General features: G+C 44.6%; 1 protein-coding gene and 1 long non-coding RNA gene across 3 annotated transcripts in view; one reads left to right on the forward strand and one right to left on the reverse strand.

Annotated features, from left to right (window-relative positions):
• Positions 1-27961, reverse strand: part of HYI (hydroxypyruvate isomerase (putative)) — a 143892-nt gene that overhangs the window by 3646 nt on the left and 112285 nt on the right. The window contains exons 1-2 of one of the 2 annotated variants that reach the window (XM_081916206.1): positions 2443-2714; positions 1293-1401 (exon numbers count right to left, since the gene is read on the reverse strand). In XM_081916206.1, coding sequence (XP_081772332.1) covers positions 1293-1401; positions 2443-2641 — 308 coding nt within the window. In that variant the 5' untranslated portion in view covers positions 2642-2714. Of the gene's footprint in view, positions 1-1292; positions 1402-2442; positions 2715-27961 lie in introns of those variants that run through there. The other variant, XM_081916205.1, reaches the window with a different exon arrangement.
• LOC309372553 lies at positions 1685-27814 on the forward strand. The gene is made up of 3 exons (XR_014169554.1): positions 1685-2141; positions 10912-11023; positions 27779-27814. It is a non-coding gene; the product is annotated as an uncharacterized lncRNA (long non-coding RNA).

Genomic DNA, 27961 nt, shown 5'->3' on the forward strand with positions numbered 1-27961 from the left:
CAGAATTGTAGTGTTGGAAGAGACCCTGAGGATCATCTAGTCCAAGCCCTTGCAATGCAAGAATATGCATTTGCTCTTATCACTGAGCTATGACTCCTCCCCCAATGGGTTTGCCTTGAGTGATAGACCGGCTACGTCATGTCTAAAGATGCCACTGTGTTCAGAAAATAAAAGCCTTTCAAATGGAAAAGGTGTTCTTATTACACTTGTCTTTTAACTAGTGAATGAAAAAGCAAGGTTTTAAAACAAAACCACTCCAGGCAGGAAAGTAGCTAGTTTTACCAAAGGTGCCAATCTCAGCGCCAGGGCTGGGGATGCCCTAAATGGGAGAGAATGTGTGTATTCACTAATAGAAGGATCTTTATCTGCACTGTTATCACCAACAACACTTGACCTCTCTCCTTCCTTGCATCCCACCTTCCTGCTAACTGTGTGCTTTTGCTGTTCTTTAGGTTTTGTTCCTCCTCCCTATCTTTGGAGTCAAATTTCCACTTTCTGTCCATCACACCACCCTGCTTCAATCCTCCTTAAAACCAGCCCCTCCCTTGAAATAATACATGACTGTGCAAAAATTACCTTCCTATAAGACTCTCTTCCCTTTCGCTCATATTTGGCCTTTAATTGCCCTTCTCCTTTTTAAAATATTTATGTACTACAAGACTGTCCTAATAAAGGCTGCATGCTGCATATTTTAACACAGGAAGACACTACCCCTGAGCAAGGGAAGATTTGCAGCAGCAGCAGGGGCAGTAGCTATGGTAAATCAGATGTCTTTTTGTGGAACAATCCTGCATTAACTCGTGCCTCTTACAAGATTTATGGTTTCCTTGCATAAGGCAAGAAAAAGACTATGGAACTATGGACACGGAGCTATGGAAAGGGGCTAGATCCTGTGCCTGCTTCCTTAGCACATTTCCCACCTTTAGCAAAGAAGACCCCAGAGTGGAGCGGGGGCAGCGGGAAGATGAGGAAAGACGCTTCATTTCAATAAAGGATAGCAATTGATTCTTTCTAGCATGGCTAGCAGGTTTGCTGACAGACAAGTAAAAAAACAGGCAAACACATAACTTGCCCTTTGCTTTCTTTCCAGGTTTGAGGGCCTGTTTTTGCATGGGTCTGTGATGAAAAAGGCACTTAAATTATACCACTTCACTTTCAAAGTGCAATAGTGAGGAGACACGTAACTCAATTAACACAACAACCACTGCAGCAATTCTGATCATTCCTGTATTATGGCACAAGGATGACACTGGTGTTCAATATACATAGATCTTAACTATTTAAAATACTACCTTGGACATTTCAGGACCTTGCAGTACTTCACAGCCAAAGCCAGGGCCTCTCGGAATTCATGCTGGCGGCCAGGCACTGCTCCTAAGCCCCTGTCATCGTCTTGGTTTCCTGGGGAAAGCAGTAAAATTTACCCAGTATATATATGGGTTACATACACTTCAGGTTACATATGCTTCAGGTTACAGACTCCGCTAACCCAGAAATAGTACCTCGGGTTAAGAACTTTGCTTCAGGATGAGAACAGAAATCGTGCAGTGGTGGTGCAGCAGCAGCAGGTGGCCCCATTAGCTAAAGTGGTGCTTCAGGTTAAGAACAGTTTCTGGTTAAGAACAGACCTCCAGAACGAATTAAGTTCTTAACCCAAGGTACCACTGTATGCACACACACACACACACACACACACACACACACACACACCAGTTGCAGGGGACAATAGTGGGAAATAGATGTCTGCCATAAATGATACCTGCTGTCCTATATGTCAGCTAAGTGCTCCTATGTTTGGGGTCAGGAAGAGGTGAGAGGTACAGAACAAACAGCTTTATTTGCTTGGTCTTTGGCAAGCAGAAGAGCAGTCTATAACCTCTACTAGGAATATCTTCGATTGAAACAACCACTGTTTTGAGTGCAAGGGAAAAGGCCATTCTAGGAGGCAGCAGGGCTTGGGGGGGCAAGAAAATGGACCCATATCTTCTCTCCAAGCCTGTGAAAGAGACATCCAGTGTACAGTGAAGTGTGAGGGAGGTGTTGGGCACCATCTTGGGGGCCAAGGTTGATACAGAGAAAGAGGAAAAGAGGTATGGACTTTGCACCTGCAGGAAATGGTAGCAAGTTTCAACTGGTAACAGGTGAGGTCTACAACTTTGTTTTTTTAAAAAAAGTGGTCAGAGGCTCTGTACCCCTAAAAGCTGTACAGCAGCAGGCAGAAAAGAGATTTAGTGTTTCCAGAAAGATGCAGAGACTATTAAGCTCTACCTGCTGACTTCTGCCTGCCTGCCTGCCTGCCTGCTTGCCTTTTCTCTTTCCGTGAAAAGCCGACCCCGTTGTAGTAGTGCCTATGGAGGTCATGGGAGAGGGTGGGTCCGGGTGGGGAGACCGTATTATGTCTGTGAGGGAAGGGCTCTAGCCACGGGCAACTCGGTCGGGTACCTGGCGGGGCGTTGAGCAGGACCAGCTCCAGCCTGGCCTTGTCTGCCGCCTCTCGCAGCTCCTCGGCGCTGCAAGCGTAAGGGGCGCCCAACTCCGCCGCTCGGAAGCCGGCCTGCGCAGCCGCCTCTATGCGCTGCGGAAGCGTCGGCTTCTCCTGGAAGAGCCACGCCAGGTTGGCAGCGAAGCGAAGCGGAGCCATGGCGGACAAGCGCAGCGCCTGTGACACCCAGCAAAGGCCGCGAGAGGAGGGGCGGAGGCGGCGCCCACGCCCCCGGCTGGCAGGGGAGGTGTCCGGGAGACAAGCCCTTGGCGCCCGCTGCGCGCTGCTGCTCCGCCTCCGAGGGAAGAGGCGCCGCAGCAGGAAGAGAGCTGGAGCGCGGACGCTCGCGCCGCGTGGGAAAGAGGCGCAAGGGCCTGCGGGTCGCAGTCTTGCCGCGAGAGGGCGTTCGCGGGCTCTGCGCCGGCTCTCTTGCCCCTCCACCCACCCCGTTTGCATTCTGATGTATCCAGAGAACACGTGTCGCGACTCGCATCGCTCGGATCATAACACCTGTAGGGATAGAAGACTTATCCTCATTTTGAACTATAAATCTTCTTTTAAAAAAGCTTCTCTCGACCAGACCGGGGGGGGGGACATTTTTTTTTTCATATTGTATAAAAACATCTCCTTTGGCACATCATTTCCTCTGTCCATAGGTGACCATACACCAATGTGCACTGCCTTTCCTTCCCACATGGATGATACTACTGCATTTCCCAAGAATGCATGTTCTTAGATTCCACTTGCTCTGTCCTGGCTGGTTCTCCAGGAGCAACATGAGAAGGATGTCACAAAGACCAATCCAGCCCAGCATCTTGCTTTTCCACAATGGTCCACCAAATGCATTATGACAAGTCCATAAGAACAACATGAGCACAACAGTCCCCTCCTGCTGTCGTTCCCTGACAACTGTTATTTAGAGGCATGGTGCCTCTGATCCTGATGCATATAACCATTGCAACTCCTAATCATTTATGGCTTTCTTCTCTGTTAATTTGCTTAATCCCCTTTTAAATCCATCTAATACCTGTATAGTTCTTCTCCTTGCTCAGAAGGTAGACCAATACATGCTTTCCGGCCACAGCTTGTGCAGGAAGGAAACACAGGTGGAGCCACGTAGCTCAAGCAATCAAGCCAAGCCAGGCACCACAAGGGAAGGGAAAATGCAGATCCTTGCCAGAAACTGCTACCCCACAACCCTGCCCCTGACTCCCTTAGGTCTTTTTCCAAATAATTATTCAAAGTCAAGGACATCTCAGACACACGGATCTAGAGACCGAACTTAAGTGGGGTTTTTTTTTGCTCAATACCCTGCAAGAAGATTATACACACCCTCCTAACCATGCACTTTGCAATTCTTAGCTGCTCTGCGGCACTGCTGTGCCCAGCCTCTGCTTTGCATTTTGCACACGGCTCCTCTGTGGCCCGATGCATGCTGTTTGTTTGCTTTGAAGTGATGTATAATCTGCGCTGATAATTAAAGAACGTCATTCCAGGGTTAGTATTTATTGATACCAATTTAACTCGCCTCATACATCAAACACCAACCATCCATTGAAATCCCTCGTGAATTTCTGCATCCCAGAGACCTTGTTTTCATTACCCAGAACTGACAGGAATGACTTTTGGGGCACTGGTTCTTCTGCTTTGCCTGAGGCTTTGTATAGGCCACCTTTTTCGTCCTTCAGCACAGACAGAAGCAATTGCTGCTGTTCTGGATTAAATGGGGTCTGCAGTAGGGCAGTGTGATGCTTTTTTATATTATTATTGCTACATATTGTATGTGAGCAAGTCTCTTGGGGTACAGGTTCAGGGCTCTGGAAATTTGGGATGCATTGTATTAAGGAATAAGTTCAGTTTTTAGACTGAATATTTAGTGTAACTAATATTTGCTGAATCAAGCTCCTGATAGACATAGACGAGACAGAGACTGTTTCAGTCTCATGATGATCCAAATCACAACCCAGGGGATTTGTGGCGCCAGCATAAAATGGCCGTTTAGGCATGGAATTGCCCAAAGATCACACAAATCCTACACACACCTTTGCACCTCTTTCTCCTCCCCTCTTTCTTGTTCATCTTCTGCTTCTGATTTAACACTCATTCAGGCAACTAGCAGAACAGGAACCCATCAAAAGAACATAAGGAGAGCCTGCTGGTTCTAGTCCAACATCCTGTTTTCACAGTGGCCAACCAGATGCCTGTGGGGAAACCTGCAAGCAGGATCCGGGCGCAAGAGCCCTCTCAGTAGCTCTGTCATGTCACTGCACCGCTGCAAGTACAGCTGCCTGGGGCTGATGGGAACTGTAATCCCAAACATCTGGATGGCACTATGTCATCAAAATCTGCTCTATAAGGCAAGGCTGTCCATCAGTTGGCTCTCTTTACATAAACCAAATCCCCCTCCTTTCTCTATAATCAGAAGAATATTTTAACACATGAAAAAGCCCTGCTAGATCAAAGCAAAGGTCCATCTGGTCCAGCATCCTGTTTCTCACAGTGTCCAGCTAAATGTCTTCAGAAACCTCACAGGTGGAGCATAAAGAGCCCCCCCCTTGTTGTCATCCCCCCCCCCAGCATCTCGGAAGCAGGCAGATTCTGAATGAAACTCCTAATAAAAAAACAGCTTTATTTAATTCCTGCCCCTCCCAATACATATTTGAGATCATACACGTCTTTTGTACCATGCTGTAAACATTTTGGCCTCTTTCACGTCACCTTGCACAGAGTGCCCTCTGGAACGTGTTTCTGAACATTTGCCCATGCCACCTCACTTTAAGCAACCTCTCTTTATACGGTTGACAACTTTGTCAGATACTATTTCTACGCACCAATTCACTGGCTTTCCTCTTAACTTCTATATATATATATGTATTATTAATCTCCACCTGCCTTATGTTTTTTGGGGTTCACTGAGTGAACTTGACGGTGTGAGACATGTAATTATTAAGTGATTTTCCATTTCAGAGACATCATTTCACAGTTTTGCACATTCATTTCATACATCAGATCATATAAAGCATCACATGTTCTCAAAACTCCATATGCACAACAGTTGCTTTCTATAACCTGAGGCAGGGAATAACCCAGGGTGTTGCTTCAAGCAGGTATTTTGAATTTTTTTGTGAATATCTACAACATTATTATGGGACTGTCACCAAAAAGGGATATAAATAAGGAGGATGCAGTTTATCTAGGCTTCAGCACATAAATCACAGAGAAGGCTACAGAAGTAACTGGTTTACTGGTGAAGATTCTCCAGCTGTTCAGAATAAGCTGCATATGCATACACAGTGTTGTGTGTTTGTGTGTGTTTGCTTTGCTTTGTTTCATTAATTAACCATACAGGAAGCCTTTATGGCTGAGGTCGGCAACTGGCAGCACCCAAGCTCAGTTCAGCTCCTGGACAATTGCCAGTTGGCCCATAGACCCATTTCCTCCCTGTTGTTATTCCTTCCCTCTCACTTGGCAGACTGCTTGCTCGCCTGCTGCTACTGCTGCTGCTACAGCAGCCAGGTTGGACTTAAAAGCCCTCTCCCAGCATGTGGCAAACAAAAGGAAGGAGAAAAGCAGGAGAACACAGCAACCATCCATGAATTTGTCCATTAATTCTGCATTATCCAGAGACAACTCATGTGTGTGTGTGTCCCCCATGTGGTTAACGGTTAACAGTGACTCAAGCAGTTTCCATGCCTTCACCTCCCAAGCCTTTTGGAGTAAGCTTTCTGCTATCATGGAGGATGTAAGCTATCAGTCCATCCCACCACAAGGGAGAAGGAAAGGCAGAATAAAAGGTGGGCACAGTTTCTACCCAAGGAAAGCATGCTCTGTCTGCAAGTAAAAGCTTCCTTAGCTAACAGGATTGAGGCCCAGAACTTGCCCCCAGCCATTCCTATCTGCTAATTAAGACACTGACTTCTGCCATATGGCTAGTCTATGTTTTCTGTGCATTTTTTGTTTCTCCAATGCCCTCGGGGAATAAGGACTTTAAATTACACCCTGGGCTTGCCCTCCTTTTCATTGGACATTGTTTTTCTCTTAGCCTGAGCTGAGTAAGCATTGGCAAACAAGCAATCAGCCATTCTGCTGTTTGTGTTACCCTCAGAGAGGTTAAAGCAATTTCCTTCTTGACTTAGGGAGGTTCATTACAACATTGTATGAGGACCCCTGCAGTGATGGGATAACTGCTGTATAATTATGTAACTACCGTAAAAGCTTTGCTGAGATTAGAATATATTGTTTGAACTGATTTAGTGCACCGGCTATGTTGCTCTCAGCACACAAAAGGTTGTCCTATTGTTCTCTGATATTAGGTGAAAGCTTGCAAGCTTGTCAATTTACTGCCAATGAAATAACTCAGAAGCTGTAACAGGAAAGTGTTCCTTAAAATACACTCCAAGGAGGAATGCAACAGCCAGAGAGAAAACGAGATGAAATGCTGGGCCACTAAATGAGATAATACTGTTTAAAAGAAGCAAAAGGCCAAGTGGAGGCCACGGGGTGAAGGACTGCAATTTAGAGGAAATGCACAGTAAAAATATACAGAAATCCAGAGAGGCTAAAGAACTATGAAAAACAATATCTAAATGCACCTGGAGTTAATAAGGAGCTTTTTCTGCAACAAGAGAAGGAAGCTTTTTTTCTCCAGATGTCATTGTTGACTAACTCCTTGGCTGCTTTCCCTCAAGCTGGTAGGTCAAGCACAGCCTCCCCAAAGACCTACTGGTGCCAGTGAGAGCTCCCCCTCCCTACTGCTAACAGCAGTATAGGGAGAGGGTGATCTTCTTGGAAATCACAGCTGAGAAAAGGGTTAAACCTCACCACCACCTGTGGTGTGGCCCCAGCAAAATTACTAAATTACTAAATTTAAAAACCAACCTGGCATGCTTTCCAATGGTGCACTGTCTAGCTGACCGCAAGCTTTTGGTCCTGCTACAAGTGGACACCCCAGGCTATCTGCTGCCATTGTCTTGGCCACACCCACTGCTGATGTGCAGCCCCACCTCCCAGGAATGGCCAAGAGGCAGGGCAGCCCTCAAGCCCACCCTCATACGGATATACCTGTTAGGAACATTTGCAGAATTCTGCCTCATTGTAGAGTGCAGGAATAGATCTGCTCCCCAGGGGAGCTGCAATTCAGGGCACCAGGTTGGCAAAGACTAGGATAGATGGCCTTTGGTGTCTTCCAAGCCCTGTATTTCTTTCTGTGCGAGGGGCACCTGCCCACAAACCCTCCACAGTGGTTTGATTTTAAATACAGCAGGCTCTGCTTCCTTGCTGTCGCCCATTCAAGCCAATCTTCTGGAAGGAAATGAAAAGGGCCTAAGGCTGTACTCATTAGTGGGGCTAGACCACCTCGGCTGCCCCCTGGCACTAATTATACCACTGTGTACTAGGAGATGCTGCAGCTCAGCCGTACCCATCAGAGATGCGGAGGGTGAGAAGCACCGAAACAGTCCAGCTCTCTCTTCTCCTGCTCATTACAGTAACACTGGCATGACAGCCAAGCGGAGAGGGGGTGGAGACAGCACAGCGCTCAACTGGGTCTCCAGGGCACCTGGCTAATCCATGGCATCTAGTTCTGTCTTTAGTAATAGGCAGCAGCCCATAAATGCCAGCACTCCAATTAGTCCTGGCCCCTGGCCCCATGACTAAGGAGGATCTCCTTCAAACCAGTACGGGACAAACAAACAAAATCATTTGGCTCAGAGGGAGAAAATCTCACAGAGCAGATGAGAGAGAACCCAGGGCTGCTTTGTTGGGGATGATAAAACGGGATTGGAATCCCCCTTCATATGTTCCTGAGCTCTGCAGAGGTTGAGAGCAAAGCCCCAAGTTCCTATAGGCCCAGCCCCCAAGGGTTGCTTTTCATGTTACTTCTGAAGATGCAGCTGTGCTTCCCTGAGCAAATGTCTGCAGATGGGTGCAAATGTTATGCAGTACAGTATCTGAATCTGAGTTAAGACCTGTGAAGGGCAAGGCTCTGCCAGTTGTCCTGCATTTTGCAGATATGGCTTCTCAGGTAGCTGTGGGCATGTCTTGGGTTTCTCAGTCGAGTGAAGCAGCACTACTGCAGCAGCACAGTAAGGTCACCACTAGCAACTGGGAACACCTGGAAGGCTGGGGAAAATGTCTCACTGGGTAAAGGGACCCCACCCTCTTTGAACTGCACTTAAGCCGGGCTGGCATGGCCCCCTTGGAAGACACTGGCAGCTGGGAAGGTGAGGTAAGATTGCAAGATTAAGCAAACCATCTAAGAACATCTAAGAAATTGACTTTTTGTGTTTAGAAAAGTGATGGGAAATACATGAACGAACAAGTAACGGGAAAAGCATATGAATGATCTGCATGTAAATCAGGATGAATGCTTATTGCCATGAAACTGCTCCACAAACAAATCGGAAGAAACATTCAATAACGACCGGATAGAATCTAGCCTCTGCGTAACCTTTTGCACAAGCAAATTAGGATGGATGTTCAGTAAACAGGTCGTCAGAAGGAGATTTTAGAGGGTGGAGCTAAGAAGAAAGGTAACGTAACAGGAAGAAGCAAGAAGGCAAGAGTTAGACTTGGGAGGCATTGGATTTAGAAACAAGGCGAAAATGAAGAAAAACGGGGTAACAAACCTAGTGGTTTGGTGGGAAAGTTGGGTAAAGAAGGGAGTGAGTCAGCCAAGGGCCAGGAAGGTCAAAAACATGGAGGAAGGAGCTGGATATTGTTTTTGTGGAGATGTTAAGGAAGGTAGGAGAGGATATATGCACTGGGAGGACATTCTTTCCTCCCATTCATCTCATCCTACCAGGTACTTAGGAAGGTTGAGGATTGTGTGCAGCCTTGGACTTGCCTGAAGAATGTATGCTGTGTTGAGCATTGGTGGACCCACTGACTGACCTCTGAGCTTCAGTGAGTGCCCCTTTGGCAACTGCTAGAAATAGCCAAACTTTGGGCTACATGAATTACGTAGGACAAGTGGGCAGACCCAAGTCTCAGTGCAGTCTATATTTTATTATAAGCAAAAGAGTTTGTCCCATGTGGGGTATTGGAGGAGTGAATCACATTGCAAGGAATTGCATTTCCACAAAAAGTGGCCAGGTGTTAGCCAGATGTATCCAAAGAGGTGTATTAATTAGTTTCCTGGGGAGCTAGTCCATAACAGCTCATTAATGGAGAAAGTGTTTGCTCTTTTCAGTTAGACACTGCATATTTTATCGTAAATGAAGTGTCTCAGGTGACACAGAAGTAAAATAACTAAATTTGCACAGATGCACAAACACACACAAACTAATGTCTGTTGATATGTAACTATGCAAGTTTTGGGGCTGCATAGATAGCTGTAGATCATCTTTCATCAAACATTTTCCTATACTGATATTAACCCCAGTGGCTGGGGTGGGGTGAGGTGAGGCGAGGATTGTAATTTTAAAATGTCCTGTTCCTTTGAAATGGCACATTTAAAAAGTCAAACACTAGAAGTGAAACACTCCCCCTTCTTCACATAAATGCCAATGCTCGCATTGGAAAATATAGCATTAGATCTGGCCTTATGCCATTTGTGTTGAACAAGGTTATGTACTGATGCAAATATGCTTTGTCACTTCAGATAAATGGTAGCCTAATCAGAAATAATGTGAAATATGTGACACAATGCATTGAAGAGAAGGCCTGCAAATTGCAGTGATGACCTAAGAAAAGGAGGATCTTGTGTCAAACAGCATTAAGCCCTAGATCCCTTCATGCTCAGAAATTAGGACTTCCCATTCAGAGCTCCTGCTCTGCAAAGGCAGAGCAACAGAAGCAAGTGGCTGTGCCCTGAACGGAAAACTGAAAGGAAAAGGAAGATGCATGGCTTGAAGATCTTGCAGGTGTGATTCTAGGGAAAGTCTCTGTTGTATGGTCACTGGAGTGTGGGAGTGTGTGTGTGTGTGTGTGTGTGTGTGTGTGTGTGTGTGTGTGTGTGTGTGTCTCTCTAAGAGATAGCATGGCTGGCTACCTCTGATGTCATGTTGCCTTAATCAACCTCAAGGTAAGCAGTGCTGGGTTGGAAATCACAATCATGCAGTCTGATGTCCTCCAATGTATCAGGATGTGAAAGCCATGTCTGGCTTTGATGGTACAAGGAGCATCTCGTTAAAATTATGAGACCTTTTCTCTAACCCTCACCAAATTTCTCTGGCTAATAAATGGACCTTAAAAAGCAATATTGTCAGCAGTAGAAGCTAATGTTCAGAATGAGAATCTTTCAGGACCAAGCCAAACAATCACCTCCCACCATTTTTCACTAAAGGATCCTCACTGGATGGAGAGAACTCTATCACTATAAAATAATTGGGGGGGGGGTTTCAGTGGGGATTTAAAAGAGCTTGGATAGACTGCCAAGCCACACTATCCTTCCTCCTTTTAAACCAAAATGACTTTATTCCTCCTCTCAGAAAAAGAAAATCTGCTCAAGCCTTGCTTTCTGCTTATGAACTTGGATTGAAGCCCATGACCGACCTTCATGATCCCAATGGCCTCTTCTGCTGCATAAGCAGTTTTCTACAGGTGAGTGACTTGGGTCAATGTGTGCAAGGGGATTAAAAAACAAGAGCCAGTGGGCTATCCATTAAAGAGCTGCAACTCAATTAAGGCTATTGATTAATCAATGAGCGCAAGCATGACTCCACTCCTCAGCAATAACAAAAGTCTTGGCTAGTGATGGACAGCTGCAAATTATAGAAAGAGGAGCTGGTTTTCAGGGCAGACCATGAATGGTGGTAAAGGGGGTCTGCTGAAGATCACCAAGGGTCTAGTTAGCCAGACATGAGCTTGTCAGGCCTACTACTAATGACGCCAATGATTCTCACTTCCCTTTTATTCCTTTTTTTTTTAATATAATTTTTATTAGGTTTATAATATACAAAATTCAAATTGCAAATACATGTTTCCATAAATCTAATGGACTCCCCCCATCTTCCGAGCACTGCATTCTCTGTAAATCCAAAACCTCAGCAATTTGTTGACTTATTTTAAACATAATAATATATCTTCCATTTTATCGTGATATCTGGTCTCTAAACATTTCAATCCAAATCCATTAATTTTTAGTTTCAACACAATAAAATTATTTCATTACACCACTTCTGTCTTGTTGTGCCTTATTTACCAATTCAAAAATTTACCGATACTGAAGCTGTACTTTCCTAGAAAGGAGCATTTTTTAACATTCATACAACTTATAATGCTTTTTCAAATAGTCCTTAAATTTTTCCCAAACTTCCTCCGTTTCTTCTTCTCCCGAGTCTCGAATTCTGCCAGTCATTTCAGCCAGTTCCATATAGTCCATCAGCTGCGTCTGCCATTCTTCCAGTGTGGGTAGATTTTGTGTCTTCCAGTGCTTTGCCATCAAGATCCTTGCTGCTGTAGTAGCGTACATAAAGAAAGTTCTATCTTTCTTGGCCACCCTCTGGTCTACCATGCCCAGGAGGAAGGCCTCCGGTTTCTTGGGTACGGTAAATCTAAGCACCTTTTTTAGTTCATTATGTATCATCTCCCAGAAGGCCTTCACCTTCGGGCAGGTCCACCAGAGGTGTAGAAATGTCCCTTCCTCTTCTTTACATTTCCAACATTTATTATCAGACAGGTGATATATCTTTGCAAGCTTGACTGGGGTCATGTACCACCGGTATGTCATTTTCATAATATTTTCCTTCAAGGCACTACATGCCGTGAATTTCATTCCGGTGTTCCATAACCTTTCCCAGTCTTCAAACATAATGTTATGCCCCAAGTCCTGCGCCCACTTTATCATGGAGGATTTAACAATCTCATCCTGTGTATTCCATTTAAGCAGCAAGTTGTACATTCTCGAAATTAGCTTAGATTTTGGCTCAAGCAACTCTGTCTCTAGTTTCGATTTTTCCTCCTGGAAACCCACTTTTTTGTCCGCTTTAAAAACTTCCTGAATTTGAGCATAATGCAACCAATCTCGCACTTTGTTTTTTAACTTTTCCATACTCTGCAACCTCCATTTATCTCCAATTTTTTCAATTATTTCCCAATATTTAGGCCAGTGGGCCTCCATATTGAGTCTTTTACGTGCTTTGGCCTCCATCGGTGAGAGCCACCTCGGAGTTTTACTCTCCAATAAGTCTTTATATTTTGACCAGACCATAAAAATTGCCCTTCTGACAATATGGTTTTTGAACAATTTATGAACTTTAACCTTGTCATACCACAAATATGCATGCCACCCAAAAGCATTATCAAATCCCTCCAGGTTGAGGACATCGGTGTTCTCCAACAAAATCCAATCCTTCAACCAGCAGAGGGCTGCAGATTCATAATATAACTTCAAGTCCGGCAGGGCAAACCCCCCTCTTTCTTTCGCATCTGTTAGTATTTTAAACTTTATTCGGGGCTTTTTGCCCTGCCAGACAAATTTAGATATATCCCTCTGCCATTTTCCAAAACATTCCACCTTATCCACGATCTGGAGGGCCTGAAACAAAAATAGCATTTTCGGCAATACATTCATCTTTATAGCAGCTATTCTGCCCAACAAGGAAAGTTTCAGTCTTGACCATATTTCCAAGTCTCTTTTGATCTCTGACCAACATTTCTCATAATTGTCCTTAAACAAATTCAAATTTTTGGAGGTCAGGTACACCCCTAAGTACTTTACTTTTTTAACCACATTTAGTTCTGTTTCTTTTCTGAACTCCTCTATTTCAGTAGTTGTCAAGTTTTTTGCTAAAACTTTAGTTTTTTGTTTATTCAGCTTGAATCCCGCCACCCGACCAAAGTCAGAAATTAATTCTAACGCTCTTTTAGTACTAGAGGCTGGCTCCTGTAATGTTAATACCAAGTCATCTGCAAATGCTTTCAGTTTATATTGTTTCTCTCCGACCACAATTCCCTGTGCCAACCGGTCATTTCTAATCATGTTCAATAGCACCTCCAGGACTGAAATAAACAACAGAGGAGATAGAGGGCACCCCTGTCGTGTCCCTTTTTCAATTTTGAACTCCTCTGTCACCACGTTGTTTACTATCAATTTAGCTTTTTGTTCTGAATAAATTGCTTCTATTCCATTTTCAAACCCCCGCCCTACTCCCATCCTTTCCAAATTTTTCTTCATAAACATCCAAGAAATGTTGTCAAAGGCTTTCTCCGCATCAATAAAGATCAACACCGCTCTTGTATTTGAGTTAATCTGTAGAAATTCCAAAATGTCAATGATGTTTCTTGTGTTGTCAAATAAATGTCTGCCAGGGAGAAAGCCTGCTTGGTCCTTATGAATCACTTCATTTAATACTTTCTTAAACCTGCTTGCCAAAATGTCTGCAAAGATTTTGTAATCCACATTTAGGAGTGAGATAGGACGGTAGTTTTTAAGTTGAGTTTTTTCAGTTTCTGATTTTGGTATCAACGTGATGAAAGCTTCTTTCCACGTTTCCGGTGCCTTCCTCCCCTCCATAATCTGGTTACAAACTTCCAACAATGGTTGTATCAATGAATCCTTCAATGCCTTGTAATATTTGGAAGTAAGTCCATCAGGTCCCGGAGACTTGCCCAGTTGGAGGTTCTGAATGGCGCATTCAATTTCTTGGATTGTAATATTACAGTTCAGGGTTGCTCTCATTTCCTGGGGTATTTTTTGTAATCCATTAGTTGTGACAAATTGGTCCACCTCCGAGCCTTTTTGTGGCCTTTGTGAATAAAGTTCTTTGAAATATCTCTGGAAACACTTTCTAATTTCCTCGGGTTTCTGAACCATTCTCCCTTCAATCTCTAGATTTGTAACTGTGTTAAGCTTTTGTCTCTTTTTCAACTGCCAAGCCAACAACTTCCCGCACTTATTAGCAGATTCAAAGGATCTTTGTTTCATTTGTTTAATTTTCCATTCCACCTCTTGATTTATCAGTTTCGAATATTGTGCCTGGAAAAACTTCACTTCTCTCAATACTTCCTTTGATTTAGGCCTGGATCTCAGTTTTTTCTCTCCTTCTCTTATTTTCTCCAAAATCTTCTCCTTCTTTTCATTCCAGAGCCTTTTTTTAATCGTATTCTGCTGTATTAGAAACCCTCTCATAACTGCTTTACTTGCGTCCCAGATTGTTCTTTTTTCCACATTTGTCTTTAAGTTTATTTCAAAATAATCCTTTAAAACTTTTTGGGCCTTCTTAACAATCTCCTGATCTCTTAACAAAGCGTCGTTCATTCTCCATCTGAAAGATCCGGTTGTATTTAATCTCAATTCCATTCTCAAAGCGTTGTGGTCGGAGCAGGTTTTTGGGCAGATTTCCACTTTTCTGGTCTTAGGTGCCAGCCCTCTAGTTATCCATATTTGGTCGATTCGCGTCCATGTCATGTGGGCCTCAGAAAAGAAAGTTCCTTCTTTCCCTAGAGGGTTCTTGATCCTCCATATATCAATCAAATCCAAATTGTCAGTCATTTCGAAAAAGGTTTTTGGTAGTCTGCCGTCTTTCGTTATATTAGCACTTTGCGACTTATCCATATTCACTGAGGCGACGCCGTTCATATCTCCCAACATGATAATGTTGTTGTAATCCAAATAGTCCAGCATAGTCTCATGCAGCTTCTTAAAAAATTCCGATTTTCCATCATTTGGGGCGTATATTCCTAGAATTAAAAACTTTTCTCCTTGTGTCTGAATTTCAATTGCCAAAATTCTACCCTGTTCATCTTTGAATACGAATTTTGGTGACAAGTTCTCCTTTGCATATATCACCACTCCTCTTTTCTTAACTTTGTCCGATGAGATAAATTCTTGGCCTAGCCTTTTGTTAATTAACACTTTTCTGTGGAGTCTTGTCACATGTGTTTCTTGCAGGCAAATAATGTCCAATTGTTCTTTTTTCAAAATATGAAATACTTTTCTCCGTTTTTCTGGAGAATTCCCGCCATTTATGTTCCAACTAAGAAGCTGTAGAGACATCCTGGTCTACTTCTTAGATATCACAGTTGGGTATCTAATTTGTCCTCCGTTCCCGAAGGCTGTGGTGCCGGTCCGCCTCCAGATGGTACGGGTCTTGGTGGTGATCCCGGTGGTGGAGGCCAAGAATCTGCAGCTCTCTTTTGGAGGTCCTCCTCGTTGTCGTGTAGGAACTTCTGGTGGTCCTCTGGTGTTTTAATTCTTACCTTCTTTCCTTTATAGGTGAATGATAGACCTTGAGGAAATTCCCACCTGTAAGGGATTGCGTTGTACCTTAACAATTTAGCCAAGTCTGTATATGAGGCTCTAAGGTCCAACAGATATTTAGGAATGTCTCTATAAATTTCTGCCCTTTTGCCTTCAACTTCCAGAGATTTTTTAAAATGTTGGCCTAGTATCTTGTCTCTTTCCTCTCTTGTTCTCAAACAAACCAAACAGTCTCTGGACTTGTCTTTCTTAACCGATCTTCCCAATCTGAAGGCCGTCACAATTTTGAAGTCTTTATCTTCCTCAACCCCCCAAAATTTAGAAAACAACTGCGTCAAAAATTCCTCTAGGTTGCCCTGCTCCAGCTCTGGGACGGCCCTCAGCCTAAGATTACATTCCTTACTTTTCAGTTCCACCATTGACAGGTAGGCTTGCTGTTCTCCTACCTGTCTTTTCAGAGGTCTTACTTCCCCTTTGATCTCCTCCACCTTTTTGCACGCTTGCTCAGCTTTTTGATTGGCTTCCGCAGCTAATTTGTAGTTCTCCGCCGTAGCTCCTTGCAGTTTCTCAATAGCCTGAGTATGCTGGGAAACCTGATCTGTTAACTTGCTGATAGTAGATGTAGCTCTGTCAATTTTAGATGACTGATCGTCCACCTTCTTATTCAAAAGTGCCAGTTGTTCCAAAATTTGTTTCAAGACTGGATCAGTTCCTCCAGTTGCCATATCTTCTGTTGCAAGCGTTTCAACTTCTTCCTCCTGCGCCGTCAGCACAGTTGGTACCGAGGATCTGCGTTGATGAGTCAACGTTGTTTGAACAAGCTGCCCAGCTCTCTTATCTTTTTTCTTTTCTTTAGCTTCCTCAGCTAAAGCTTCCTTAGCTTTAGATGCTCTTGTTTTCCCTGGGCCGCTCATTCCCCAGCTGCCTCTGTTCAAGGTCAAATAGTCTTTCAATCCATGAGAAAGGCAAGTCCAGAATGTAAACAATTAAACCACAAAGAATCCCAATAAGGTACAGTTCCCAGACCTCTATGCCTCCGCAAATCCACTAGGGGGGGTTTTCATAAGAAAGAAAGTTTCTTTTCCACCATCAAAGTTCCTATTTCAACTTTTATAGTCCCCAAGTTCAAAAAGGAGGCTTTCAGATAGTTCTGTTTCAAAATAGTGCCACAAGGTAACGGAAAGGTTCCAATATCAGTATTAAAGCGATAGTGTATCCATCAATGCAACAATTTGTACTTAAGAAAAAGTTTCAGCAGCCTGACAGTACTCCTTTGCAACACTGGCAGTCCGATAGCTCGGTTATCCCCTTCAATTCCACGTCACTTCACAATAGGGGGAAGATTCCTTAGCGCAATGAACCAACAGATTTAATCCTTCAATCTTTTTAATTTCTAGAAGAACATAGTCTGTTAATGCCCCTTCATACTAATTTCAAAGTCTCTTTTGAGCGCTTCAGCCCACATCGGGTTCTTTGCTTTGCTCTGATTAGCAGGACCGGAAGGCGGACTTCCTGTTACTCGCCTCCCGTTTTCAGCCGAATTAAACGAATTTAAATCAATCTATAGTCAATCTTTAGTACCCCTTACTCACGGGTAAATTGCAGCCAATTCCGATGATTTTCAAGAAGAAAGGTCGACGCTCATCAGCAACAGCAGCGCGGCTTCACTTCCGCGAAAAGAGCGATGAACTCACAGCGCCGCTCCCCCGTTCACGTTCCGGAGCCTCTTACGAGGTCCCTTCCTCGTTTCTGGGGGGGCTTCTGGCACCCGCCGAGTCCCACGGCCGCAGGCTCGCTCTGCCTACGGTTTGTCTTAATGGGTCTCCGCTTTGCCGCAGCGGACGACCCTTTTTCGCGGAGCCCCTCTTCACACGGTAAAGAGGACCGCCATTGCCGTTTTGCGCCGCCTCCAGAAGACTTCCCTTTTATTCCAAAACAATTGCAACTTTTCAGATTGTTGCTTGCGATGAAGAGCTAGAAATGCAACCTTTTCCTCAACTCTGTGAAGAGTAAAGTTGCCAGATGCAGAATCTGAACTGGTTCAGGTATCTGCATAGGTAAAGCATACATTTTAATAATAATAATAATAATAATAATAATAATAATAATAATAATAATAATAATGTGGTTTTTAAGATTTACTCAGGTCCAGTCATTTGCATTACAGCTTTGTAGTAACAAGGGAAGCCAGAGCTATTGGAATTTCCCATTTACTGCTTTAAAATATTGGAACCCTCCAGCAAGCTTGGTCGCTAAGGAAAGCTACAAGTTTCAGGCTGCAGGTTCATTGATATATGGTCATCCATGCAAATCCACACCTTCAATGGCATATTTATTCTATGGTGATGGGTTTTTCTCAGGCTCTGGATTGTGTTGAGTTTTGGCAGGATGATAGATACACATCAGGCAGAACAGAATCCATTGCAATCCCCCCCCTCCCAAATTCCGTGTTGGGCTGCTACTTTTCCTTCCGTAGTTTGATAGGAGAAAACAAGCAAATTCACAAGCAGAGCTAACTATGTTGTCATCAGGTCAATGAGCAATCTGGTGCAATGTTTTGCCAAATGTATTTAGAATTTGTGCTTAGAAATCCTCACCTGCTTACAACTCAGTAAGCACATTCTCACATTTGGATGTTTTATATTGTCACCATTTTATTGTCATGCAACAGCCCATTCCCAAACCACTAAAGTATTCAGAAATGCAAAATTCAGTACTCGAGGACAAAATTGTCATTAAGTCCTGTTCCTGAATATAATGGCCAGTAATTTGCCAACTGGACCAGTGCAGTAGCCCACAGATTCTCTCGGTGTTATTTATATTAGGTTTGTTTATATTTATAGGCCACTTTTCTATGCAAAGGACCTTGTTTGGCTATACAACAGCCAAATAGTTCACAATAAGCACATCACAAAACACTGATTACAATATGATGCAACCAATCATGAAACAAGACTAAAAACTAAAAAGAGCAATCACTAGGTAAATTCAGCAGACCTCAGAAGGCATGATGGAACAGACAGAGTTTTACTGATTATCTAAAAATGTCAGCCAGCAAAACAGTAAACCAAACTCATAATGAGAGAACAGATACTGTGCTTATTGAATAGGTACAATGTTCAATACATAGAGCTGGAGGATGTTTTGCTATTCCAGTGCACAACAACATGGAACTCTGTGTTCTACAAACTCTAGCCACTTCAAAGCAAACACTGAGTGCAGTGGTAGAATGACATTTTGCTTTGCATATTGTAGGTCCCAGGTTCAATCCCTGATATCTCCAGGTAGCGCTGGAAAAGACCCCTACCTGCAACTCTGAGGAGCTGCTAAACTGGGTGGGCCAATATTATGGCTCAGTACAAAGCAGCTTCCTATGTTCCAAGGGATCTCCAGGGAGCCAGTGTGGTGAAGTGGTTAAGAGCGATAGACTCGTAATCTGGGGAACCAGGTTCGTGTCTCCGCTCCTCCACATGCAGCTGCTGGGTGACCTTGGGCTAGTCACACTTCTCTGAAGTCTCTCAGCCCCACTCACCTCACAGAGTGTTTGTTGTGGGGGAGGAAGGGAAAGGAGAATGTTAGCCGCTTTGAGACTCCTTTGGGTAGTGATAAAGCGGGATATCAAATCCAAACTCCTCCTCCTCCTCTTCTTCTTCTTCTCCTCTAAGGATTTACCATCTCAGCCCAGTATGCATCTGCCCAAAGAGTGCCCTAAACTTTGTTCTTGTGCTGGTGGTGTGAAGTAGATGTGTGTGAATAAGCTGTAAATGCAATTGAATGAACCCTTGAAATCTCTTAATTGGAGATTCCAGGATCTCCCTTATCCTGTTCCTTCAATGAGGGGCTGGTTTCTGCCAATCCTCATCCCGCCATCCCTTCCCTGAAGATCCAGATCTGCTGCATGAGTTCTTATCCCCAGCGCCGGATTATATGGTTAAATCGGCTGCAAAAACAAAAATGCAAGACTTTGTGCTAGCAAATGTCGGGCAGAAATATTAAAGGAAGATGTCAATTTAGCCCATTAGTGTTCCAAGCCATGGACACTGTCCCTGATCTTTAGAGCTTATACCTCAATCCTTGGCAGGCAGTGATGATGAGTCCTGGGCCTGGAGAGTACGTGTACAGAATTATCCTAACCAGGTTTATTTGGAAGCAAGTCTCATTAATTTCAATTTGCATCCAGTTTCAAGTAATTATGTTTAGGATTGCAGCCCAAGTCTGCCTGGTGATTTAGAAATGAAGCCTCTCCAGGGCTGCAAGAGCGTGACTGTCAATAGCATGCAAACCTCTGACCAAGAAGTCAAGGGAACAAGGGATTGCCAAAGGCAATGTCCACTTGCACCCTTAAATACCAGAGATAGGTTGAAGCCACTCTGCTTCCTATCCTGTTCCTCCACTGTTTCTCCTGCTGACCATCCTCTTCCTCCCGATCACAAGTTCAGATTGTGTGTGCAATGCGAACATTGCGTGAGATTGGCTTAAGTAGCAAATTTGGGGCTTTGTTTCTTTACCATCTGGTACCTGGGCATGACAGTTCATCTGCCACAGTTCCGCTGCTAGCACTGTGGGCACCTGTTACTGCAAATCATTCCTGGACCTCTTAAATGCTGAAATTCTCACCCTTCCAGAGGGAGTCTAGAGGCTGGATGGTTTTAATAGGACTCAGAAATAACCATGTCATTGAGCCCAAGCAGATGCCCAGCAGTAGACTCCAGCCAACCAATAGCCTGATGTAGTTAGGCACCCTTAAGTCAATTTGAATCAATGGACTTTGTCACATCTACAAAGGACAAGGCATCAAAAGCTGGAGGTGAGAACAGGAAATCCATGATCTTTAGCTGAAGGAGAAAAGTCCAGCAGCCCAAGTGTGGCTGTGAGCCAGGAAGGCATCTGGAATTCTTCCTGAAGAGAATGGCTAGACTCCCTTGCTGTAGCCCTTGCTTTTGCCTATCTAGCCATTTAATTTTTTAGTCCAAAGGCTCCCTGGCCTGAGGAATGCTGTGAAGCAGAGAAAGTGCTACGGACAGATCAAAAGGCCACTTCAGTATCAGTACTTTTTATTAGCTCAGCGGCTCTTTCCGATTCCGGCCTGGCTCTGCTCTCCTTAACAGGAGTAATAAAAAGATGCCATGCACTCGATAGGTGCCCAGGGCTTGTAGTCGGTCCTTGGGATTGCGAACCTCGGCTTGGGAGACGACAGAGGAAATAACTGAATGCCCAGCCTAGCCCCTGTGGCAAAGGCAAAGCCATCGTCTGCTTTGCTTTTGCGTCTAATATCCTGGCAAAAGGGATGAAGGACTCTGCAGGGAGATCAATCTTGTGGCCCTCAGTTTATTAGCTCGCTCTTATCTCTGGCTATATTTCAAAACACAGCTTTGATCATTTTCGTCTTTCTTTTTCTCTCTTTCATGCAACGTGATTTAATTTAAATAGACTTTTCTGTGGGCATGAGCTGCACATTCAGTGAAGAGTTGATTCCAGCACAGCAGTAAAAGAGGCCAGTGGAGAGTATTTGTAACTGGGTGCAGAGCCCTGCAAGGTTAAGAAAGAAAGAGGGTAGAACAAAGTGGCAGGCCACCACTGGCTTAACCCACAGCTGGGCATCGGCAGGACAGCTGCTGATTATCCAGCAGTGCTCAAAAAACTTGTAAGAAGCCTGGACAGTCTGCTTCTCTGCTGGATGATTTCTAGCAGAGAAACAGCAAGGGAGATGGGGTATTAGCCCTTTGCTTGACCTGCCACTTTTCAGCTGCAGCAGCTCCACCACCCCAAACAGCAGGGATCAAGTATTTAGGGTGTGCTTAGGCATTCTCAAGGGACGCGGGTGGAGCTGTGGGTTAAAGCCTCAGCGCCTAGGGCTTGCCGATCGAAAGGTCGGCGGTTCGAATCCCTGCGGCGGGGTGCGCTCCCGCTGCTCGGTCCCAGCGCCTGCCAACCTAGCAGTTCGAAAGCACCCTCGGGTGCAAGTAGATAAATAGGGACCGCTTTCTAGCGGGAAGGTAAACGGCATTTCCGTGTGCAGCTCTGGCTTGCCAGAGCAGCGATGTCACGCTGGCCACGTGACCCGGAAGTGTCTTCGGACAGCGCTGGCCCCTGGCCTCTTGAGTGAGATGGGCGCACAACCCCAGAGTCTGGCAAGACTGGCCCATACGGGCAGGGGTACCTTTATCTTTACCTTTTAGGCATTCTCAACAAGACCAGGTGTGAGCTTTCTGTTTGAAAATTATCAGACGTCCAGAGTTTGATACTGGAAGGAAGGGGACCTGGCAAAGCAGACAGAGAATGCTTTGTGTACTGGATGGTGCTGTGTTCTTCAGAAACAGAGAAAGTATTTCTGTCCAGGTGAGATCCCTCACCTTACTGCCTATCTCCCGATGAGGGTGGCCAAGAGCTGTAGCTGATGGAAACAAGTCAGATGGACTGATAGCAGAGACCAAAGGCAAAGCACAAACCACCTCAATCCAGTTGTTTGTGGTGGTGATCAAAGCAGACTTGACAGATACCTGAACCCGTCCATCTCTGGAAACTGTAAGGCAGCAACAGGTCGCCTTACTGTGGGCAACAGGGGGAAATTTGCTTGGGGCAATCTGTCCAGCTCTCCAGCCTACTCAAAGTGGTGGTGGTGGATCGCCAGTCTGTGGGCCTGATCCTGCTCATCAAGCCTTTCCCATCACCCCTGGCCTGTAACCAGTGGCCACTGGAAAAACAAAAACTAAGTGTTACTAGGAACTCTCTCTCATCACAGTAGATAGGAACACCCAGAAAACAAAGGAACATTTAGTGAAGGGGGAAAAGGTGCTAACATTCCAGTGACTTATTTAACTACTAAAAGTAGCAGGTGCTTGTGATGTCAGCACTATGATCCCACACATACTAAAAAAGTGGCTCTTTCTTCAGTTTCACCTAGATAAAGCAGCAAATGTGCTATGCTCTGAACTTCAGGGATGTAGCTCAGAAGGTCGCAGCTTCAGTCCCCAGCATCTCCAACTAGAGTTGGGGAAAATTCATCTCTGAAACACTGGGGGACTGCATCCAGTTAGTGTGGACTGTAATAGCCAACATGGTGCCCTCCAAATGTTGTGGACTACAACACCTATCATCCATGGCAATTGCCCATGCTGGATGGGGTGATGTGAGCTGTAGTCCATAGCATGTGGACTGTAGTCCATAGCATCAGGTTGGCTACTACTGGTGTACACAATATGGAGCTAGATGGGCAAATGGTTTGCCTTGGTATAAGGAAGCTTCCTAGGAATACCTTGGGATTTGTAATAAATATTTAGGACTTGTTGATTCAGTAATGTAAGGGCCCTGTTCAGCTAATGCACATTCAACAAGATCCCTTGAAATAATCACCAGAGAAGCTGACATGTGTTCCTTTAATAAGGAAGGCATGGTACAAATTGGGATACATTAAAAGAGAAGCAATATTTGTTCCAAATAAAATCAAAACTAAACGGAACTTGACAGTTTCTTAAAAACAGTGCACTGTAAGCAGAATCATTAACTAAGAATAATGTTTAGGATTCAGATTCCATCGGTATATCACCACCCCCATCCGATTCATTACAACTGTAGACACTATAGACAAACATTAACAAGAGTTCACCACTTCATAAATCAGCTGTTTGAGCCCATGGAGACCAAACTTCTTTGGGGTGAACAAGGGGGGCTTTGGGTAGGTTGTCCGTGCCACCCTGCCGAGTAATAAGAAGGATTTTACCACACATCAGATACAAACATATGGTTTTCCTCCGGTGGAGGTATCTAGACTAGATTTGACCAAGCTGCTTGGAAAAGTTTGGCAGACTGCCTACCTCCTTGACCTTTGCTTCTTAGAGCTAGTCACAGGGGGTTGACTGGGTGGGTCCAGTGATTAGGACTTCCCTGGAGAAGGGGGAGATACCATCTGCCTTGAAGGAGGCAGTGGTGCACCCCCACCTTGGACCCAGAAGTGTTAAACAACTATCGCCCACTGGCAAACATCCCCTTTTGGGGCAAGTTGGTTATTTGGATGGCATGCTTGGAGGAAGCTAATTATTTGGATGCATTTCAGTCTGGCTTCAGGTCTGGTCATGGCACTGAAACTGCCTTGGTTGCCCTAGTTGATGCCATTTATTGGGAGAGAGATGACGAGGAGTGCTGCCCTGATCATCCTCCTGGATTTTTCCAGCAGCTTTTGATATTGTTGACCACAGAATCCTTCTGGAGCATCTCAAGGAGGTGGGGGAAGTGTGCTCCAGTAGTTCGTCTCCTACTTCAAGGGCCATTTCAAGCAAGCAGTCAGAAAGTTGTGTCCCACAAGGTTCTATCTTGTCCCCCATGCTATTTAACATCTATATCAAGCCTCTGGGAGCTGTTATAGGGAGATTTGGAATGAAGTGCCACCAATAGGCAGATGACACTCAGCTCTGTTTCTCTATTCCATCTGAATCAGGAGATGCAGTTGAGGTGTTAGAACCTGTGCTTGAGGGCTGTGATGCATTGGATGTGGCGCAATAAACTGAATCTGAATCCTGAAATGAATGTCTTATGTGACTAAGAGGTGAGGAAATGGCCTGCCCTGGACAAGATTGCATTGCCCTGGAAGGAGCAAGTCTGCAGCTTGTGGATGCTCCTGGAAGCAACACTGTCACTGGTGACTCAAGTGATCTCAGTGGTTAGGAGTGCCTTTTTCTAGTTATGGTTGCTTTATCACCTGCGGCCCCTGTTGGACAGAGATGACTTAGCCGCTGTGCTCCATGCTCTGGTAACGTCCAGATTGAATTATTGTAATGCACTCTACACAGGGCTGCCCCTGAAGATGGCTTGGAACATTGGTTGGTCCAAATGCAGCTGCCAGATTATTGGCTGGGGTTTCCTTCTGAGCACATATAACCCCCTGGTTTTAAAACAGCATCACTGGCTGCCCGTTCCTTTCCAGGCCCAAGCCAAGGTGCTGTATGCGAAAGAATGGAAACATTCTCCCTCATCGCAGCATAATCCACCACTGTTCTGACCCATCAATTCTAGCACAGCAGTTTCCTCTACACCTTTCTCAAAAGGATTCTTCATGCTTCCTGGGTTGCCCTTTAGCACATCAGTTTCTCTATTCATTACCCAAATCCCTGAACATTTTCAAATCCAAATCTGTTGACATAACACAGAGTATACAGCTGTGCACCAGCAAAGGGATTGTCATAACTGAGTATGTATCTGGCAGGAGTTGGCATCACTGGGCATATGCTGCAGCCCACACTACACCAGGAGGTGCATTGCCACCTCCCACAGCCTCCTGGCCCTGCTTCTCTTTCCCTAGCTCCCTATTCTCCTTCAAACATGCAAACAGTAACAAGACTGAGGAACTGGAGCAGCACATTCCCCTTGCTTCCTTCTCTCCCTCTGTGTAGTTGTGCAGACGGAACCCAGAGGGAGAGAGAAAGCAAATATGCAGTGGTTTAGAGAGCGCCTCCCACTGAAGGTATATTCTCCAAAGGTACTCCAAAACCTAGAGCCAGCACTAATATCTGCCTATAGATTATTTTGTTTTATTTTGGTCTATATCTAGGACTGGGAACTGTTTTTTTCCTGGCATGCCAGATCTATGTCTGCCCTACCCTTTGAAGGCCAAATTCAGTAAGTGGATGGAACTGCCTACATGTCAGTCACCTAGCATCCCTATGACATCAGGTGGTGAGCCTCTTTGAAGATGCACTCCCAACACACCTTCAAAGTGGCTAGCTCCAGAAGCATGCAGCACTTTGCACTGAGACTGCTGCTAAAACAGAGGAGGTCCCCCCCCCCAATTTCAACAGTGGTTTCCTTTTCCTGCTCCAGTAAAGAAACAATCAGGAACTCACTTTAAGCTCCCAGTTGCTCCTTTGATGCTACACCAGTGCCTGCCCCACACCTGGCACCACATATGATGTTAAATGTAGGGCAGGTGGCCGTGGTTGTCAGGAGCAGCCTGGCAGGCAGGCCGAATTGGGACCCCTGCTGGACCAAAATTGGACCACCAGCTGGAGGCTCCCCACCCCAGCCTATACTAATTGCCCTATTCAATCAATTACATATAACTAAATTGGGAACATACATAGTATCTTTTGCAGATATTTATTGGATAGAATAGTTGCTCTCAGTAAAACATTCCAAACACATACTTTACATTTCAAGCCACATTGCTTGAATCAAGAAGTACACAGAGATTGTTTGAAACAATGCTGCCAGCAATGAAACTCTTCCATAAGGGAGAGTTCCAATTAATATTTGATTTTTTAAATCCACATGTTTAAACTGTGGTTAATGCATTTGATTAATCATGCCAATTAATGGAATAATGCTTTCAGCTCTGCTTTCAAGTTTTCCTTTCCTTTCCTTTCCTTTTTTTTAATGACACCAGAAAGACAACTTCTCACCAACCACATTTGTAATTGAAAATTACTTATCTGTAGTTTATGATGTGGCTCTCCTGTCATCAATGTTTCACATTTGACTGCTTCAATGAACTTTAATTTTATTATAGCAGACTGCTTTAAAAGAAAGAAAGCAAGAAAAATAGTAGTTGAATGTGTAGAACAAGTAGTACTTGAATGCACCTATTTAAATATATGCAAATCTGCCTTTTATTCAGAAAATGCTGTTGACCTTGATGTTCCAGTGAAAGGAGTGTGAGTGGGGTACAAGGAATGCCCCCTTAGTTACAATTATTTCACTGGAAGGTTTAACCAATTCTCACTGTCTGCAATGGCACAGGGCAGAATGAGGAACAAGTAGCCGGAGCAGATGATCTTCCACTCCTTCCTGTAAGCACATTTCCCCTGTCCTCTTTTCCACTCTAGTTGGAAGAGCTCAAAATAGCTTTGGCATATGTGTGAAGACTTCACAAGCAGCGCTGCCTGAAAGAGACCAGTTGGCTAGTACAGCCAATGTTTGTGATTCACTTCAATGCAAGAGGGAGCCAGCACCACCATGTGTGTGCATAAACAGGAGAAGCTCAGAGTAGGACAAGTCTGGCAAGTGTACTGAACATCTCCTGGCTTTAAGCATGGGCAAACCAAGCATGTACTCACATTACATTGGGGAGATATGCCACAACACCAGGGGGAATGCCCACCATATACAACATGTGTTCAGCATAGGAGGGAGAAGGAGACACAAACAGCTAGAAAATATATAAAACACACACACACACAAGCCTCCCTGGAAACTTCACCAGTCGGGCACTATGCCAACAACAATATCAACATACCACTCATGCATGAAGGTAGCCAATTAACTCATGATGATAAAGACATGCCCCCAGTATGTTTCCTGCATTGCCCCAGACACACAACAAACACAACAAGAGCCTTATTCAGCCTGACCATGGGAGGGCTGTAGACTTGCCCCTGCAAACCAGGTACACCTGGAACTGCATGCACAATAGGTGTTTGTAATGGACTGACAGAGAAGAGGAAGCAATGCCGCCTGGGTGCTCAGCCAGTGCTCATGCCCAGGATGGAGAGGAGGAGACTACAGTGACAGAGGATACTTCCACCTTAAAAGTTGAAGTGAAACACTGTGCACGGAGCGGAAGTTTGTACTGCTTCTGTAATCCTGCACAGCAAAGGTGTTGAAGAGTGGACAAGCACTGACAAGGATAGTTCCCTATCACCCAAAAAAACCACCCTGCCTGCATAACATGGGGCCAGAGATATAGCCCCATGCTGTGTACCCTGTCATGGTCTGCCCATCTGAGGATGCTGTGCTGTGATTGGTTGTTGAGTTACACACCATACCCTAACCTTTTTGTGGTGGCTTAATGGTGGGGGCTGTCATCCATATAGGATGGCTGTTTTTCTTTTTTTCTTTTTTTCAAAAAGAATTCCCATTGAAGTCAGAGAGAGAGGAATTTCAGCTCAAGGGTTGGGGTAGAGTTTATTTTTCTTTTCTTTTTAAAATTCTCCTTGCTCAGTGATTTGGTCTATTATGTACTCAAATTGCATGGTTATATTACCAAGTCACCTTTTGCTTTGCGGTGCATTTGTCTGCATATTAAGAAAGAGGTTTCACTTGATATCATGGGTCTTCATTTCTTATCCCTTCACAAAGAAGTTGATTAAACGCACCGCTCTGCTTCAGAGCCCCTATGTTAGAAATATCCTCAATAATGACAGGCACATCCTTTTTCTGTTTCCCAGGTGTCAGTTCATCCTCACTGAGAATGTACAGAGAGCAAATTTCACTGTCAACAGGATCATAGCCAGGGACTGAAGAGGGACATAGAACCTCTGTGTGCTGCTTCTCCTCTCTCCTGCCCATGTCCCATTCATGACTCTTCTCCCTTTCAGCTGTTCCTTTGCTGGTGTAAGGGCTCCTCTGGC

This window comes from Podarcis melisellensis (assembly GCF_964234715.1).
Source record: "Podarcis melisellensis genome assembly, chromosome: 6".
Classification (NCBI taxonomy): Eukaryota; Metazoa; Chordata; class Lepidosauria; order Squamata; family Lacertidae; genus Podarcis; species Podarcis melisellensis.